This window comes from Acyrthosiphon pisum, chromosome A2, assembly GCF_005508785.2.
Source record: "Acyrthosiphon pisum isolate AL4f chromosome A2, pea_aphid_22Mar2018_4r6ur, whole genome shotgun sequence".
NCBI classification, from domain to species: domain Eukaryota; kingdom Metazoa; phylum Arthropoda; class Insecta; order Hemiptera; family Aphididae; genus Acyrthosiphon; species Acyrthosiphon pisum.
The window spans coordinates 31,430,175-31,450,557 of NC_042495.1; the positions used below are offsets into that span (position 1 = coordinate 31,430,175).

The window sequence follows — 20,383 nt, forward strand, 5'->3', positions numbered from 1 at the left end:
CCCTATGTTTATATTCCAAAAAAATAAAAAACTTAAAAAATTATAAGGATTCCTGTTTCGTCGCACTCAAAACTGACAGATATCCCTTTGATTATGAATTGGAATGTTTTTTCATGTACCAATAAAACTGTTGTGAATCACAATTTGTATAAATATTTTTTAATAAACTCACAGTAATTGTTTTTAGCAGCAATAGATAATTAAACGTATACTTAATTTAAAATAATATATAATGTTAATCCGACGTGTTAATGATCATCATTAGGGCTAGGATTTTGTAGCACTAAAAATAACTGAAATATGCACTATAATATGACCTAAAAAAAATTTTAAATTAGGCGTTATTATATGAACTAAAAACAGAAAAACCAAAAAATGTATTATGTTCACCATTTAAAAAAAATTATTTTTATCAAATAAATATCATTTATGAATTAGTACATTTATATGAAAATACACAAGCTGTACAACCGATAAGGAGTCATAATTGTTTACTGTTCGATAGGCAATATATACTTAAAGACTACCTACTTAAAAATATATTTTAATATGAACGAAAACGTGGGTACTTTTGATATGGATTTAATTAAAATAAATGGCGAACATTTTCTATTTTTCATACCACATAATATGGTATAAACTAGATTTATGAAAATACAAAATAAAAGTTATGCTATGCAAATCAGAAAAATATAACACCAAAACTTGAAAAATAGCACTAAAAACGTCGAATACTTAGAATATGCAAACAATAGCAGTACCTATATAGTTTCATGCTTGTAGTGCACACAGCAAATTTATAGCTCACTATGCTATTTTTTTTCTGTGTCCTGTAATAATTATCAAACGCTACAAAATCCGAGCTCTGGCCATCACAAATGCGAAAACGACGAAAATGTAAATTTCAAAAACATACATTGGACACACTTAGTCGACCCTATTCGTTTTGAAGCACATCTGTAGAGTTTATAGCTTATAAATACTATAAATAATCAATTTGGTCTAATATTGTAATGCCATCCATCTTCGTATTGAAATTATTCCAAACTATGATAGCGACGATAACGATAATGTTAATACGAAGTGTTTTCGCAATAATATTGTTCTTCGACTCTCACGTATAACACAATATATTATTTATATCGGTACATTTGTCTTGCTTTTACAACCGTAATAATGGCTTAGTTTTTTTTTTTTTTGTCCGGGCATGTCGTACATAATAATATAAGCCCTGACCGTCCACTTTTTTTTCTCTCTAAGCCCAAGTCCGAAATTGGCCAGGCGGCGCGGGGCGTTAAAAACGCTTCGGCGAGCAAAAACCTAATACAAAAAGGGCAACGACGGAGTAAACACCGTTGACGACATAAAAGACGGAGAAAAAAATAAATACCTACCCGCTGTCGATAAATAATATTGCTATACGTCAGTGGACTGCAGAAATCCCCAAGACCGTTTTGTCATCGTTGTGTGTGACACATTTTTAAGTACGTCTGTGTGCCTAAATCAATATTTTTGTAAACATAATAATTGTCGGAGACGAAAATCCGACCCTCAATATTATACGGCGCCGTGAACCCTGCGACGTCGGTCGGGCCACAGACATGTTGTTCTGTTCTACGTCAAACATCGTCTCACACTATATTGACGACCATTTTACATAATATTTTACTTTCCTTTTATCGTTCTTTTACGGACACCTATAGTGTGTTCGGTCGGTAAGGGTGAAAGGCGTCAGAGCTCAACGCTCATCTGGGGGGGTATAAACCAGTAACCACCGCTGTGTTTACTGTTTACCTAATATCAGTTACGATTGAAAATTAATACAAGCCTGGCCATAAACGAGTTAAGAGGTTAAAGTTAAGTTAAGTTAATTTTAACTTTTAACCTAAATGATTTATTATACTGATATAAACTTAATAAATAACGAGTTACTTTTAATCGAATCCAAGTTCGTAATTTAAATTAATCAAATAGTAAATATAATACATATCGCGTTAACATTTACTATTTATTATTATTCAAACCATATAACTGATTATTAATATATTTAAAAAAAAATGTTCGTTCTTTTAATTTTACGTTAAAATTATATTATTTTCAAAACGTTTATTTTATTTTTTTTTACAGTAAAGCGACGCGTGATATCCGTCCCGAAATAAATATTTGCAAGAACGTAGAGTGAAATATTATGCGAGTCGTTGTAATATTATATTATAATTATTGTTATTAATCTTGAACCGGGTGACGTTTAAGCCGATAGGTAAGAAATGCTGAACGGAGCCCGGGTCACTGGTATTACGCATTTAATTATTATTATAGGATGTAGCTACAACACTGTGTAATTATAGCTTCGTATAACCACCGAACAACAATATAATTATGGTATAAGCGCTGTGATGAGCTTTAAGCTCCACGTGGATATTAACATTTTTACCAATTGACTTTGAACGTTCAAAATAATATTAATTAAATATCCTTCTTCCGTTCGTCCATACCATCGATTAGCTTCGATAACTTATCGATATCCGACAAATATATTGTATGGTAAGATTATTGTGAACAATATGTATTATTATGTATACTTGTAAAAATTCTTTCTAAAATTACCCAACATTGACCATATAAAATTTTTGCAAGACTGGACAAGTTAATGATAATTTTTAATTGAGTTAAGTGAAATTGATCGAAAACATTTTAATAAGTTTCAACTCAGTTAAGTTAATAGTTTTATGGAAACTTACAATTATATTTTTAACTTAAGTTAAGTTTTTTTTTTTTCAAATATATAAATAGCCAGTTATATGGTTAATAATATAATATGGTTTGAAATAATAAAAGTAAATGTTTATGCAATATTATATATCATCAATAAAAATTGTATATTTTTATGATTTAATTATTTGTAAATTAACGTAACTTGGATTTGATTAAAAGTAACTCGTTATTTATTGAGTTTATATGAATAAAAACCTGTTAAGTTACAAATTAAGTTAATTAATATTAAATTTTAAAATGTTAGGTTAAAAAGTTAAGAATAACTAACTTTTAACCTAATTTCAACTTTTTAACTAGTTAATGCCCTGGCTTGAATTTTCGTAAGATTCCACCACCGACTAGGATTTCAAAAGTCCGTTCCAATAATTAATACGGTGTTAGGTATTTCAACTGCACAACACATTTAAGTAGATATTTAATAAATAATTTAAAATATACCGTCTACAACTCGCACGTGTGCGAATCGGAAGTGCTCAAGTGTGTACATTTTCACATCCATCAAAATAATAATTATCATAATATTGATTTAACACTTTATATTCAATTTTGATTTTTATAATTTAAATAAATTATAATTGTACATTATACAATTTCAATGAAAATACTCTGTGCACAACCGCACAATGCAATTAATTTATATATATATTTAAGTTTATTTTTCGCTCGTAATATTATTTGACTATGCGCATTGTGATATTTGATCGATGAATTTGAATATTTTAATTAAAATACGCCATTAATTATCATTAAATAAAAAATAGACAGGTAATTGACACTCGTGAATCGAATTCGATAATGCCCTCCGGTTACATTTCCGAAAACTGCTCGCGACCCCAAGACGGACTGAGAAAAAATGAATGCATTTGCGCATTTTATTGTTTCCCTGCAGAAAACTTATAAATTGAAAAGAATTCTAGCTAAATTTTCCAAACCAATTATACCACTCCAAGAGTAATAACAATGCATTGGGGTAGCTGTGAACCATCTTTTCTTTTTTTTTTGGGGGGGAGGGGTGGGAGGGTGGTGGAAAAATATTTACTACCTCAAATTAAAATCATTAAAATGTTAAAGTCTAATAGCATTAGCAACTTACAAATATTTGTTAAATATTTTATTTTTAGTTACCCAAGTACAATTATTATTATACGTTTTATAATTAGTCACTTTATTTTTTTATACTTACAGTACTTAAAAATTACGTGTTCAATATTATACGTTAATAATCTAAGTTTAAACATGCAAAGTAATTAATATAACAATCCTTGTCTGGTTAAAAAATCATAGTAGGTACCTATGTTAAAGTCAATGTCAAACCTACGAAAAAAAACGCAGTATCTACGTACAACAAGAGTCTAATAATAAAAACTACTCGGAAAAATAAAGATCGTGAAATTAGATATAATTTTTTTTATTTTTAAATATAAACGATTGACATGGATAACGACACGAAACGATCGATTCTTAAAATCGTTTTCATGGAAGAAAAACCATTGTATTGATACGAGAATAGTGATTGAAGTATGAAATATTTCACTATAATATGTTGAAACATTGACATTTTTTTAACACAATTTATTTATTTAACACAATGTTCAGTGTTCCAAATTCTAATGTAAGAATTTAGAAGGTATACAATATACATGTATAATATTGTATACCTACATGACAGAGTACTTACTAATTGCCATTCCAAACGTTCTTCAAATCGTCAATTTCGCACTCCATATTTAAAAATATCCAATGAAAGAAATATAAATACGAAAACTGAAAATATTAATGGTTTAAATTATTAATTATCTAACCAAAAATAAAATGTAAACAAAAACAACCATGACCAAAATCCAAAATGAGTTGGAAATATTTTGACGTCGAGTAGGTAGGTATATTATAAGATGGATGATACATTGGAGAAAAATTCATGCAATAATGAAAAATATAAATAGGTGCTCTTACCAACATAATAAGGAACTAACCTAACCTATCTAAAGAATATTTTATATTTCACACATTTAAAATATTTAATTTTTTTAAATTTCATGACATTTTTAAACACTATACGAGAACAATACAAATCCGATTATTTTATTCTGAGTTATCATACATACCGTAAATTATTTTCTGTGGGAATAAGTGGGATAACGAATTTTTAAATGGCTGCCCAAACATTTTCATAATATAGACATGTCTAGTTGTTTCACAAACGTCTTAAATTGATAATGTCATAATGACGTTAATGAGTTAATGGGTTGATAAGTTATAATATCATAAATTTTGCAGAATATCCACACGTGAAACGCACCTGTCGCCCCCCCCCCTCCCTCCCTCCCTCCCTCCCACTATAAATACTCCAATAAATATGAACCAATACCGTCGCGGTGTTATCCGCTTGCACAACTATCATAATATTATTATAGTCTACGACGGACCCTCCGCGACAGACGTACTCGGAAACGAAATATTTCACACAACTCTTACGATATAATAATAATAATAATACACTCGCAACGACAACAAGTCGTGTGCGTGAACATTATATTATATCTGATGTGCAGTGTGACTTGTAGCACTGACGTGTCGAGCCCGATAAATAAACAAATGTCTTAAGTTTGCATTGTTATGGCGGTGAAACGAGCTCGGCTGCGGTGGTGGCGGCTGTGTTACCGCCTACCGGGTATAAAATAATACCTATCTATATTATTATTGTTATTACCATGATATCGCACGAGAGGCTGTTGACGTCATGTTTTATAATATTGTGACACGTTCCGATGTTTTGAGGGTTCGTTCACGGCAAAGGATGGGGACGAATGTGGGTGGACACTCACAACAACGGGTGTAAATATTATTATTACCACTTTATCGACGACAATTTTTATTCGTAATGTAAATATTATTATGATTGACGATGAACAAATCGATGCTCCGATCATTAACAAATCAATAATAACGACCGCCATCGTTTGGGGATCAATTTTAGACTCCGAGCGGAGTGATAAATATTATTCTAATTGATTTTTAACTTAACTTTAACTTTTTCACAAGTTAATGCCCACCTTTGGATATATAACCTAACCTAACCTAACATGTATAAATGACATATGACATATGTGTACTCCGACCCATGAATTCGGACACCCAGCCCAAGAGACGATGCGGATATGATTTTGGTAGATTACTACATATTTTTATTATATTAACAATATAACCAAAAAAAGAAATTCAATTCTACCGTCTTCGTGTGAGTACGGCGAAAAAAAATAAGTGAGATAATTTACATTGGCCAATATTCATTATGGTCGTTACTCATTTATTGCAATAAAATAATATTATTTTTGCGCGTCGGTTGTGAAAACCGACGGCCTGGTAGAGGTTGAGGAGGAGCTATGCAGTGCGGCAGTGATATCATCGCATGACACTGACCAGAGGAGGGGAATAAAATATCTTTAACTGTACTGTATAGTATGTAGACAATCAGTGACGTAATTTGATCATGTTTGTGGGGGGGGGGGGGGATTGAAACATTTACCCCAAAACTCCCACCCACCGACCGCCTAAAAAAAAAATTGGTATATCGTATATATCATAAAAAGTCCAACCGTTAATGATCTGTAATCTGTATACTGTAAGAAGGGTACAAGCATAAATACATGCATACAATGCATACTATTTAATAAAGTTTTATATTTACTTTTTCGAGTAGATTCGTAAATTAATATCCGAAGACGTAAAATACTCAAAATTACAATCTTCAAAAGGTTATACCTTGGAACTAAGTCCGACCAACAAATTTCTGATTGCACCATTGTACTCAACTCGTAGAAGATTTAAAATATATTTATTACCTAAATGTTTCCGAAAAAAAATTACCAAAAACCGAGCTAACTAGCATTATTTAAATATAGTTGTGCAATATTCAATTTGCAATAGTGATTAGTGTTTATTACGAAGTAATAATATTATCTTAGTTACAGCTACCATTTGGGATAGGGGATTTTGGTTTTTATTTGTTGTTTCTATAAAATATACCATATTGGTACCAATAAATAATAAGTACATAAAAATGGTTCTCCAGTTAAAAACAAGTCATGTGGGGGATACGGCACTCGAATCCCCCTCCCCCGTAATTGTGCCACAGTAGACCACGCCGGGTGTGTGTGGATTTCAACCTATTCTAAAGTTTTGTATTGTTCCGTAATTCATAATGTAATCATTTGAAATCTTAATACAAAATCTTGTTACTGTGATAAAAAATAAATTGCTACCATTATTTATTTATTCATTTTTTAATCTTATAATTGATACACTCGACATGTGCAGAAAGGGTTCATGGCACATTTTTAAATCCATCGCATATTTTGATATTATGACTCATGAGTTATGACTGTTACTAATTAATTACCATAAAACACATTATGCCCCAGTACCTGTGTTATAACAATAATATTAATAATAACTTTGTTCTTTAATTAACGTAAAAGTCTAAAGAGGCTTTTATTAATTTAAATTTTTACTTGCAAACACTCAATAATCACTTTAATTATACATTTATTACGCCAACGGTTTTGTGTTCTACGTTATTTATTTATTTATTTATTTTTTTGTCTTTAGATAATGGGAATATTTTTATGGGGCTACGTGGTGTACTCGAGGCTCGACACGACCCTCCAAGAGTGGGTCGACGCCCTTGAAATCTGGCAAGTTTATTTGGGATTGTACGTGTTGATATTTGCGTCGATCGTGGTGATCATAGCTCCGTTTTTGTCGTGTTTCGCCGTCTACCAGGAGCTCAGCCAACTACTCATGGCAGTAAGTACGACATTTTAAATAATATGTAGCTAAATGTTTTATTTTATCGACGGGCAATCGATCTATGTCATTGGTGGTACAGATACAATGATTAATAAACCATAACATAATATTAAAACGCTCGTTTGGATATAGGTACTATTAGGTATACTATATTGCCCACATAATATATAATTATTGCGAAAGACCACGAAACAATAGCTATTCGTGATGTCATAATATTAAAAAAGGCGGGAAAGTTGGTGTTTCTCTGCTGTACAGTAGGTCACTGTTGATGTTAAATTCGAATTCAAAAATATAATAATATCATTGTATACGAAAAATGATTCTGAACGAAGACGGTCAATCAGCCTATAATATTACTATAAGTAAATTCAAATATTATTGTGAATAAAGTGATTTATTTACCTATTTACCTTGTTTTAAATTTTTAATCCTTAGCTATAACAGTTTAAATTTTCTAAATTTTTATTACAAAATAATTTTTTAATTTAAAATTGGTCCATGATATTTCGGAAAAATTTGAATTTTAAATGCTTATACAAATTTAATTTGACTTTCCAGTAGACATTTTTTTTTGTTAATGCTAGAAAATGTTATAATGAATCTTGTATTAAATTTTCAAACCTTAGATGATTTAACAACAAAATTGTTTATAAATTTCTAACTTAAAATAATTTGCAAGCTTTTTTACCCAACGAATAAAATTGTATTGGCGTTTATATAAAATGCTAATATAAAAATGTAGTGAAAATTGCATGTATCTACGGTTATTTGTTTTAGTGTTATATCAAAAACCAAAATCGACTTAGTCAAAAACCGATTTTGAGTAAAATTTCCCGTTTTTCCTTATTTGTTTTATTTCTTCAAGTGCTTTTGAAAAATACTGGGAATTTTAAATTTTGACCCAACCAACGCAGCAACCAAATTCACTTTCCCACCGAACAAGATACTGTTGAAGAAAATTGAAGTAGTTTTACTGCTCCCAAGTGTTGATGAAAGACACAAAAATTGAAAGTTAAAAAATAATCAAAAATAAAACACACAATATTGTAAAATCAATGCATATTCTCCGTTCCACTTAGAATCTAAAACTTGTGTATTTATGGCGTACAGAATCGTGCAAACCTGCAGTTGTTTAATATAATTATTAGCAATTGAATAATATAATTTATTAGTTTAACTATGTTAATATAACTATACATACCTAGGTGAGGTGCCAATTTATTTATAGCTTACACACATGCCGCACGTAAGCCTACGTGGGAGTACTACCGACTATGAAGATGTTACCGCGCCTTCTAATTATATCACCATTCACCGGTTACCACGACGTTATGTTTTAAGCGATTAGGATCCCAGAAATATTGGTAACTTAAATAGTTTCACCCTTTAACCACAGTATGAGGTCGGTACCGAACTTCGACAAACAAAGTAAGTTTAACCATCGAGGGTTTGCACAGGGGGAATCGATCGGCCGAACGAGGTTTTGATGGGGTCGGTATAATAATAATATGGTTACCACATTCCAAATAAAACCCAATACATTATACTCGCGGCGGGGCATCGGTTTCGGGAAATTATCAGACAACTATCTAGGAAGTACTCTTCAAACGACAGACCTATTCCGAAATTCCTTGTGACAAGGTCCCGCCGAACGTGGACGCGGTGAGGGGGTTTTGATGGGTAATGACAACGTGACAACAACAACGACCCCGAGGAGTGCTCTAACAATGTATGTACTTATTACAATATATCGGCTGTGAGTATATTATCTTTTTTTATAATTCCCCACGACGTATCATCGTTTGTTGTCTCATTTTTTCCTCGCGCGCCTGGAGACCTGACGCATCTCCATATACCCCCCGGAAACCGCGTAATTTATACCCATACCGCGGTCGAGAGTCGGTCAAGTGCTACCAGCGGTACGAGATCGGGAGAAGACGAGAGAAAACTGAAAAATATGGCGGAAAAATCCGCAGACGCGATGGTCGTGAGTTATGCCATCACCTGTGGAAATCCATCAAAGACGTATGAAAATGTGACAATAACCACAACTGACGAGTGCTCTAATAATGACATTACTATTATATATTATATCACCCACATGTAATTCAAAGGATATTTGTTTTATTTAATTTCCCGACGTCTCATTTATTTTTTGTAAATCGTTTTTCCTCGCACACATGGAATCACGATCTAGGGCAAACGGGCGTGTCCATTTAAACGTTAAATAAAAATATAAGTACAAAAATACAAATAATAATTTACTAGGTACATGACGTAATTCATGGCATGACGTGTTGGCTGCAATCAGTCAGGCAACCTGGCTGAGAGTAAGTAACGGCCGCTGCCACTAGTTCCCGGATGGGTGACCGTAGTGTGCAAAAATCTCGCCACACATACACGTGTTTACAACCGTACCAACCTTATAGTACCAACCTTACAAAATAAGGACCTCAGTCATCGTAGCCTTAATCCAATAATAAAAAAAAAAAATAATGACATTACTATAAATTATACTTCGCCAGTGAGTCTAGCGATATTGTCGTTTATATTGATTTCCCGTGACGTTTCGTTTATTGTCTGAGAATCAATTTTCCTCGCATACCTGTTGACACGACCTAGGTCTAATAATGTACCTACGCTGCCATTTAAACGGCGATCGATAGAAATGTCAGAGGAAAAATTAAAATAACACGTCTGGACACGTGGCGTGTCCTCCTCGTAGTACCCTAGATACCGCGTGATATATACACCTATCTACCCGTATACCACGGTCGGGAGTCGATCAAGTGATGGTAACGGTGAGATCGGATCGGGTGCGGACGAGAGGTGAAAGAGACGGCGGAAAAATCCGCAGACACGATAATCGTGAGTTATGCCGTCTCCCGTGGAAATCCATCAAAGGCTGGCTGGTGGTGGCGGTGGTGGCGGCAAAGGCAAAGGCAGTCCAACGACGCGTCCAAAGCCCGCGCACGCGAACACTTTTGTTTGCTCTCCGACTTCCGGTGGCCCATTCATTTTGATTAAACTTGGGTGATTTACGACCGGTTTGTTGGACGAGACGCCGAAATCTCGGGTATTATAAAGAATTACGGTTGGCTGCCGGTGATCCGGGCGGCGGCGGAGGCCTGTGGGTTTTGATTTCCCGTCCAAAGGTCTGTGTCGGATATTTCTTCGTCGACGGGTACGGACCTTCTGAATGGAAAAAAAAAAGAAAGAAAAAAACACAACTGAACAAAAACTACCCTTCGGCCAATAAATTTTCCCGAACGAAAATCGGACAACGCGTTTTGTAAAAAAAAAATAAATAAATAAAAATATCCTAATAACGACGGCTAACAAGTGAGTGGTGGGGAGGGGGTGGTATTATATTATGCTGCCCGTACACATGCGTAAATAATATACGATACGAACCCTACTCGGAAAGGCTTTCTACGGAACGAAGCTTTATTCAAAAACTCACATCAAATGAAATTTTATTGCATGTATTCAAAATCGAAGATCTCATATCGCTTTGAACGATGACACTTTTCGCAATGTTCTTCTTTAACTTATTCTTGTCCACCGTAAAATTTGACGGACATCAAATGAATTGTATAATATATTAACTTTGTTAAATAACTCGATATTAAAAAAATTTAAATTTCGAAAACAAAAATATTGTCAGAAGCGAAACGGGATGGCGGTAATTTTTAAATAAAATAGCCTCCTAATCAACAAAACGTTTTATTACGAAGTTGGGGAAATTGTTTAAAGGTGAAGAAATTTAGTGTTATTATGATGTAACACACGCATTGTATTTACAAGTTTTTACACTGAATTTAAATTATTTTTTGTGTAATAAATTATTTATGATTCAATAAAAATGGAAAAATTTTTGAAAAATGTCATAGTATAAAGGTTTAACACAATTCGCGAACAATGTTCAAATAAAATCGACGGGACCGATCTGGTCTGATAAAACTATGGAAGCTTTTCTCGAAAATTCAATCGAAATGTTATTGTAAGTATTTGAAATTGAAGTCATCGAACAATGGCACTGCACACGATATTCATACTATTAAAAAATACTTTCTTGTCCACCGTATAATTTGACATACATCAAACGAATAATAAGATATATTAACTTTGTTAAATGACTTGATATTAAAAAACAAAACATAAATGTCGAAAACAAAAATATTGTCCGAATCAAAACGAGATACTGGTGGTTTTTAAATAATACCAGCTATATAGGTAGGGTAGGTTGGGTAGGTGGCAGGTACCTACTCAACAAAGTACTTTAATTGCGAAGTTAGGAAAACATTTTTAAGGGGAAATATATATATATATATAACATTATTATGATATTATAATGCATATTTTATAATATTATATTTACAAGCTTTTACGTTGAAATTAAATTAGTTTTTTTTTTTTGTGTAATTAATTATTTATGTTTTAATAAAAATGGAAAAATTGTTGATAATTAATATTACAAAGTTTTAACATAACTCACGAACAACATTAAGATAAAATCGACAAAACCTATCGGTCCGAGAAAACTATTGCTGCTTTTCTCAAAATTTCAAACGAAATTGTATGGTATATATACGAAATTGAAGTCGTAATATCGCAATATTAATATTATTAATAATGTTTATTCGTAATCGTAATATCGTAATCGCAACCGAAAGCAACGACAATACTGCGTACGACGTATTATGATTTGACGTTAAACGACTAATGTAATAATAATATTATGATGAATTCAGCCTCTCACACATTAAGGGTGCGACTCGATGTTGAGAAAAACCTGAATTTCGAAAACAAAAATACTGACTGTCGGAAGCGAAACGAGATGACGATGACGTTGTGTCAATTTTTTAAGTGGCAACGTTTAGTACTATTATGATTTAACGCGATATGAATAGTGATATTATTATAAATAGTATTTTTTTGCATTATTTGAATTTCGATAAAAATGTGAAATTGTTGAGAAATAATATCATTATAACGGTTTAACGCGACTCGCAAAAAATGTTAAAATACAATTTCGACGAACAATTATTGTTGTACAACTGCGCGTAACGTTGAGCGCCGGCTTAAGTTTTTAAGTGGGTGTTTTAGAAAATATTAAAACGAACAATTATCGATTCGCTTTCCCGGCTAGTCTCAGCACCAAATATAACGATAAGTCGGTGTATAGCTATTTCGTTTTCGTTTGAGCAGCTAAGAAATATAGTAGGTAAGTATACCATTTTCGTGCGTATTATTATACTTTATTGTTATATTAAATGTTCCGTAATGAATGACACACGAACGGTTCGTAACAAAACAAATTGCGCTCCATAAATCGTGAACAATTGCCTAGATTCCGTTTATAATTTGACAACACAATTACCAGATATTAATTTAGAGCAGAGAGAACGCTTTTCTTTGGTGTATAACATTTTTAACGTTCCATTTTTATTTCAACACAAACTGTTCATTTTTTTTTCCACAGAAGTTTTGACATTTTATTCGCCGAAAAACGAAAAAAAGAATTTAATCCGAAAATGTCCGTAAAATATAAATATATAACGCGGTACTGTGCCTATTGATTTAAGGTTTACAGTTTTGTCGTTTTGTTATAGTATGCACCGAAGCGACAAAGATAACAAATGTTGATGCAGTATCCTCTTAAGTGCCATTGAATGAAATCCAACTTCTTCTTTCGCTCGTGTTTCACTCCACCCTCGCGTCCCCGTCATATTTTACCATCGAACATCGTACGCGACAAACAAAGGATTTGCTCCCCCTTCGAAATCTATTACCATAGTAACGCTTAACATAATGTAAAATGTTCTTAACCTCATTCGCTTAAATCTATTAGAGTTAATAAATTGCACAGACTTAAAACTTAAATCTCAAACTGTAAATTTCGTTTAAGTCCAAACTCGTTATGCTATTAACTTAGATTACGTACAGAAATGGCATAATATATTGTATTCATAAGCCAACACAACTTTAGTCGTCTCACGCAAGTCAATAATACACTGTGTTCAATAATGTGTTGTTTGCAATTTTTGAAACCAAGACCCGAATTACTAAAAAAACTTGAAATAATTGGTTTTCTTTATGGTAGAATGCGAAAATGTCTACCTCGTGATGGCAAACTATGAGACTTCGATCCGTTGATAATTATCTATTATTAAAAATAAATAAAATATTCAATCAAACCTCAGGTCGGTTTTTAGTTGGATAACTAAACAATATTCGTTGTGTTGACAGTGCAAAAATAACCGTCTAAATAATTAATTCAAATAACTTATCTCGACAGCTGATGGTAATTTTTACAATACTGGGTTATCTTAAGTACCTAGGTATATTATATGTGTTTCAATTGACGGTCATTGTCATAATTTATCAATCGAGTTGAAGTTATCGGTCGAATAATTCAATTTTAGTTATTTTATATAAGTGTATCATATTTGTAACTCAGATATTGAATAGGTGTAGTCTATAGAATATATAACTTACTTACGCGAACCTTAGCTGATTGACCGTTTCCATTACGAACGGTAAATAATAATATTATTACCTATTAATTGGAAATTGCGTCTTTGGATTCGTGATAACATTATCATACTATGAACAGGACAAACGCATGTAAAATAATGCAATTTAATATATCCCATACAATGTTTAGTAGGCAAGTTATTAAGATTATTATCAATCGATTCACAGCTGAATTATTAAATTACAGGGTGGTTTTTTAAACATTGTCCCCTCCATATTCCTCTTTAATAATACATTTATCAAAATTCTGATTTTCAGAATATTTAAATACACCTAAAGTACCATATTTTCAAATTCATTATAATTTTTATTTAACTACTTAAGGAGTGTTCTGTGACGGTACAAACTTATATTTTTAAAATTACTTGCCCCCTCATTTTGACTCCAAGTTATATAACGGGCGCATTTCTTGAACATTTTGACGTATATCTAAATCAAAATTATAATACATACGTATAGTTCCTAACTTATTAAAATGCTTATGCTAAGGATAATAATCCTAATAAATAATTTTTTATGTACAATTTACTTGTTTTTATTATAAGATGTAATATTTTTATTATTGGATAGTTTTTGTAAATTGTTTATTCCGATAGGTCGGTTATAATTACTAACGGTTTCTAACCATCTAAGCCCCCATATCTACTTAACCCGTGACCATAGACATAATATTCATAGAACACTTAGTTGAAAAACTAAAAATCTACTCGTTCGAATTTTTATTTAGACACGGCTAAATTCTCTAAAAAAATATCTGGTGAATAATTGAAAGCGAAAAAGGGGGGGGGGTCCTATTTAAAAAACAGAAGTTTGCAATGTCACAGGGTCGTACTAATGTGGTAGGTACAAAACGTAGCAAATATTCGAAAATATGGTCTTAAAGTGTATTTAAATATTGCAAATATAAAAATTCAAATAAATTGTAACAATAGGGTGAGAAATGAGCGGGCTTAAAAAATCACCACGTATACATTTTTACGAAATTTTGGTATATTTTTTTACGTACCAACTTATTAAATTTCAAAAAAACAAAATAAACTTAAATAAATAAAGCATTTGTCTTGGATCCGTGTAAAGTAAATACACCAAATTAATCTTTTTCACCGTTTTCACTATTTCAAATGCCTATATAGGCACGTCATAATTACTTTATTTTTCCACGTTCGAACCGCAACTTCACGGGGTGAACTGCGGTGGCATATTACTTATAAACGACTAACGAAATTGTGCCTTTTTTCCTTATATTATCATGGTGTAATTCAGCGTTCCACTTTGCGTTATAACCACAAATGACATTGCAACTTACCCGGTATACTGTGATACACCCGAAATTTGTTGTTTAACTTTAAATAAAATGTCAATTATCAACGGAATTTATGTTGAATTCGCTCTTAATATAAACATCCACAATACCTCGGGGAAATATTGTGCGTCTCTTGTAAAATCAAAACCTTGTAACTTGTAGGGCTACAATATCGGAAAGCAACACAGGGGAGCTATTACGATCCAGAAATACTATCACGAAATACTTGAAATCGTAGTGTTATTGCTAAGAGTTATGTTCTCGAGTACACAAGCCAATTTCTAAGTATGATTCACAAACTGATCATAGGCACTTGTCCCGGGGATAAATAAGCAAGAAACGTCATATACATAGACACAAGAGTAATTTCACGACTGCAAATCTTACACCTCGCAATATAATAATTTTTCTGAAAGCACTTAACTGCCTACCTGTCTGATTATTATAAAATATAAAATACAACTTCGAATCGAGTGCTCTGTTTTTGTATACTTGAAACACGCGACCCGATGAATTCGACCCAATCGTATAAATCACGACACTGATAATATAAAACTCGTGAAAATTATAATATAATATGGCGAGCGAGGTGCGCATCACTTTTGTTAGTTATAACAAGTAATCATATTTTTTTAAATTTTCAAATCATCCAACTCTGTAGTTAGGCACATTATAGCTATACTGACTGCCCACCGATAAATCTTCTAACTATTATAGGACATTAGATATGAAACGTTGTCTGCCAGAAAAATAACAATTCATCTCAACGGTATGGAGCTATTGAACACATTGTTAAACACACAGATTTCAAACAAAATTCATACAATATTCGTATAATATTATTTAAAAAATAGTTTTATAATATTATAATTATGGCACTTTGTGCATTGTTTTATATTGTTTGCGTATTATAGAATTCGCACTGACTGGCGAAATCAATTTAATATAATGAATCGGTTTAATTAATATTTTACCGGTGAATTTTAATTGAAGGGTTGTTATACTACGCTATGGTTCAATGTAAGTAGGTACAACAGTTAGCAGTTCTCGACAGCACGATGTTATGATAAAAATGTATTTAAATTAAACGAGTAGGCATTTATAGAAAATACTAATTATTTAATTTCCCCGCTCAATTCTATTATTAAAAAATACATTTGAAACTTATATTTTATATTAAACAATTTATGGTACATCACAAATAATTGTTATTGTTTATAATTATAACTTATATCAAGTGTTCACTGAAAATGTTAAAAATGCAACAATGTGCAAATGCATTGTTTTCGCAGGTAAAATCAAAATGTTATAAACTTGAATCACAATCGATTCAGGGCCAACATAAATGACGCACGAAAATTAAGGTTTACCACACGATGAACTCATTATTAGTTTTTAAAGAGTAGAAACAATAAATTTAAAATAAATACCATCTAACGGAACTAAATAGCTCTGAAATTTTTTATCTCGGGAGAAAATAAGCTGAATAATATAATAAATACTATTATGGGTAGGTACAGAATTGATTCGGATTACATTTTCGAAATTACAAAAATGCTGATGTGGACTTTAGTGGGCAATCGATTACACAAATACTCATTTTCCGTTATTGTTACAATGTTTTATTTCGTAATCAAATATTAAAAAAAAAAAATAATTCTAAAAACATCGAATGAGCAAATTATATAAATTAAAATCGACGGTTTTATAATTGACGAATTAGTCCGTGAAATAAACTCGAATAAAATATAACCAATTAAACGGTGATCATATCAATACCACTCTAAACGGATTATGAACGAACAGGGGGCGAGAACGCGCAAAGGCTTTTGGGAAACGAAACGACTTTCGGTCGAACGATAGAGTTCACTCGGTGTAAAAAATAAAAATAAAAAATAAAATATCGTGCACAATCGCGTTCGTAAAAAAGGTTCGGAGTGAGTGTCACACACGGCAGGTTTTTTTTTTCAAAACAAATTAATTTCACTTTATTATCCGCGAAATATATTTTTTTCTTTTTTTGCTCCGCGGTAGGTACCGTCGACTTTTATTATACGACGACGAGCGTCGTCCCTTTGTTTCCGTCTACAGACCGGAAGAACCGTCGTCGTCTTTCCGGTGTGTGGGGTGGTCGGGCGGGTGGGTGTTTATGAGTATGTGTGTGTGTGTGTGTGCGAGTTCACCGAGAAGCTAATTCCACCTATGATATATTGTGGTACCCTATTGGGTATCCCGCCGTGCCAACGCGCGCACACACACACACGTACACGCACACCCACACACCCACCGACACCTCGTATGCGAACGGGTTGAAACGTATGGGAGTTTAATATATAAACGCGTAGGCCCCGCGTAGGCCGTACACGCGATGATGGCGGCGGCGGCGGTAGACGTAACGTATTGCCAGAAGTTCAATTTCTCACCCGGCACATAACTCAGGCCTCAATGATTCACGTCATTTGTGAACATGTGATGTTATTTATAACACCGATCTTATATATATATATGATATTATACACTTTTTGGTTGATGGGAGGAGGTGGGGGTGCACCTTAACGCACATTCTACAGCAGTCGTTCCAGCCTCCGGGCCCTTGCTCGAACGTGCCGTGCGCACACGCACGAGGGGCCTGGGGCCGAAGTGGTGGCGACGGCGATCGTCCTCCAACACAAATCGTCGAGGTGTGCGTGGTTTTTTTTAACGACACCGATTCGGTGTTTGTCCGTTGAATTATCTACCTACGATGGTTTTAAATATTCGGGTACCAAGACGACTAAGCGTCGAGCTATAGTATAGAGCGGGGATGCTACTAGAAGGCCAATTTTGTGAGTCAAGAAGTGTAAAGAATCAAGAAAGCAAAAAAAAAAAAAAAAATTTTAAAGTTAAAAATGGTATGCGGACCGCCAGTTGCTCATCCTTGGTATAGAGTATAGGTATACTATAGGTAACTACGAATTGTTACTGACCGGTGACGGCGTGTTAGCTTTTTAAATAAAATCCCAAATTAAGAGTCGTCCAGGGGGGGGGGGCACACAGTCCCGGGCCCCATCTCTTTCTACAAACTCACGTTGGCCTCCAAAAGGGAAGGGCACAGCGCGGTTAAGCCCCGGATCGAATCACGGTTGGGCAAAAGGATTCGTGGCCAATTCGTCGTATTATGTACAATAATTAAGTGGCTAATGTGAAAATGCAACCATTGCGGATGGAAGGGAATCGCGAAGGGAATTTTTTTTTTTTTTTGAAACAGTGGCTATAACTCCTCTCGATTTTCCCGTTCTACATTGTGTGGGTAAATGTGCGGCGGGATGAGATAAGAAAGAGGGCACTTGGGGGCGAGGTGTTTATGAAGCTTTCTAATAATTCCTGTACATTCCCGGTGAGTTATCGATATTGTTACGCCAGGAGATGCGCACTCGCTCAAGAGTCTGATTCGATGCCCAGGAAAAATAATGTAGTAAGAAACTGCTGTGGGGAGGATTCGGAAGGTATCCCGAGAGAAAGAGATTGGATTTTTTTCTATTTTGTTGAAACAGATAATTATAAGAGCACGTAAGGAACTGCTGTGGTGAGAAGTCGGAAGGTATCTTAAGTATTGATCTAAAATTATACAGACTATAGTAAGAGAAACGCAACGCTCCCCTTCTATGAGCAAAAAAATAATAATAAAGAGTTTAAAAGTTTTCACTAAAAACGTTCCGCGTGTTGTTGTTGTTGTTGTTGTTTGCCTGGAGTCCAAGTGCTGGAAACTATTATAAAAGGGCTCCCATTATTATTATTATACGACGCGCAGGTACATAAAATAATGTTCTAACGGACGTTTATTTATTTTTTTTTTCGTCGCCGGTCTCTTAATTATTTTAATGGACTTTAAGCCCGAGGGCCCTACCTCACGCAGTTTTATTTATTTATTATAATTTTTTTTTTTTTAATTCATCGACCACTGTCCACCACGCCGTACCCCGCTGCGGGGTATCACATGACCGATTTTCAATTTTTCTCGAAACGCTGTCACCGAGAGTAAGGTACGCCATCACCACCATCCCCAAACCATCACCCCTCGCCGCACCGCTAGACCATTATTTTCCGGCTACAGGATGGACGCCGCTGCACGCCAACGCGTCGCGCTTTAAATAGGTACACTTTTCTCTCGATTTTCCAGCGCATCTCCGTCACCCGGTCTCGTGTATTCGAAAACGCTCGAGTGTGGTATATACTCGTTAACCGTGCCTACATACTAATTTTAACGAGGGTTACCGCGAGAAAATTAATTAAGGTTTTAACCCCGCGCGGACGCCCACTCCGCCACCACCGTCTCCACCGAGCCACTCCAAATAAGGTCTCTAATTATGAGAAAACAGCTGGGATCAATGTTAACGGTGTTTTTCCGACGAATTATAAATGATTAGTGTCCCGCCGAGACTAGAACACTGCAATATGAGTAATATCGGACACGTGCGGTTTAACTTCGAGAAAAAAAATTTAAATAATGACAATGTCGTCAACATAGTTATCATAACTGAATTATTATGTACGAATAGATACCTATTATAAATCAGACGGTTTGCGATACATTTTATGAGTGCTATGATATCGCAGTTTCCCGCACAGCATAAATATATTTTCTATGGTAAACATATTTTCAGAAAAATAATAATACAGTTGTCAAAATATTTTAGTTATATTCTTCGGCCATAAAAATCATATTAGATTCTGAGTGGAACGATGAATGTATTGATTTTACAATGATGTGTATTTTTTTTTTTTTTTGTGTCTGTGTACACGATAAGTAGTCGAAATAATACTTCGATTTTCAACTTCTGTATCTTGTTCGATTGGAAAGTGAATATCGTTGGTGCATTGGGGAAGTCAAAATTTAAAATTCCCAGTAACTTTCAAAAGAGCCAAGAAAAACCAAAGAAAAATTAAGAAAAAACGGGAATTTTTACGCAAAAT

At 33.6% G+C, this 20,383-nt stretch overlaps 1 protein-coding gene across 1 annotated transcript in view; it reads left to right on the top strand.

Annotated features, from left to right (window-relative positions):
• Window positions 1-20,383, top strand: part of LOC100163944 (tetraspanin-2A) — a 324,826-nt gene that overhangs the window by 171,091 nt on the left and 133,352 nt on the right. The window contains exon 2 of the mRNA XM_029490321.1: window positions 7,384-7,581. Within this exon, the coding sequence (XP_029346181.1) occupies window positions 7,384-7,581 (198 nt within the window). The remainder of the gene's footprint in view (window positions 1-7,383; window positions 7,582-20,383) is intronic.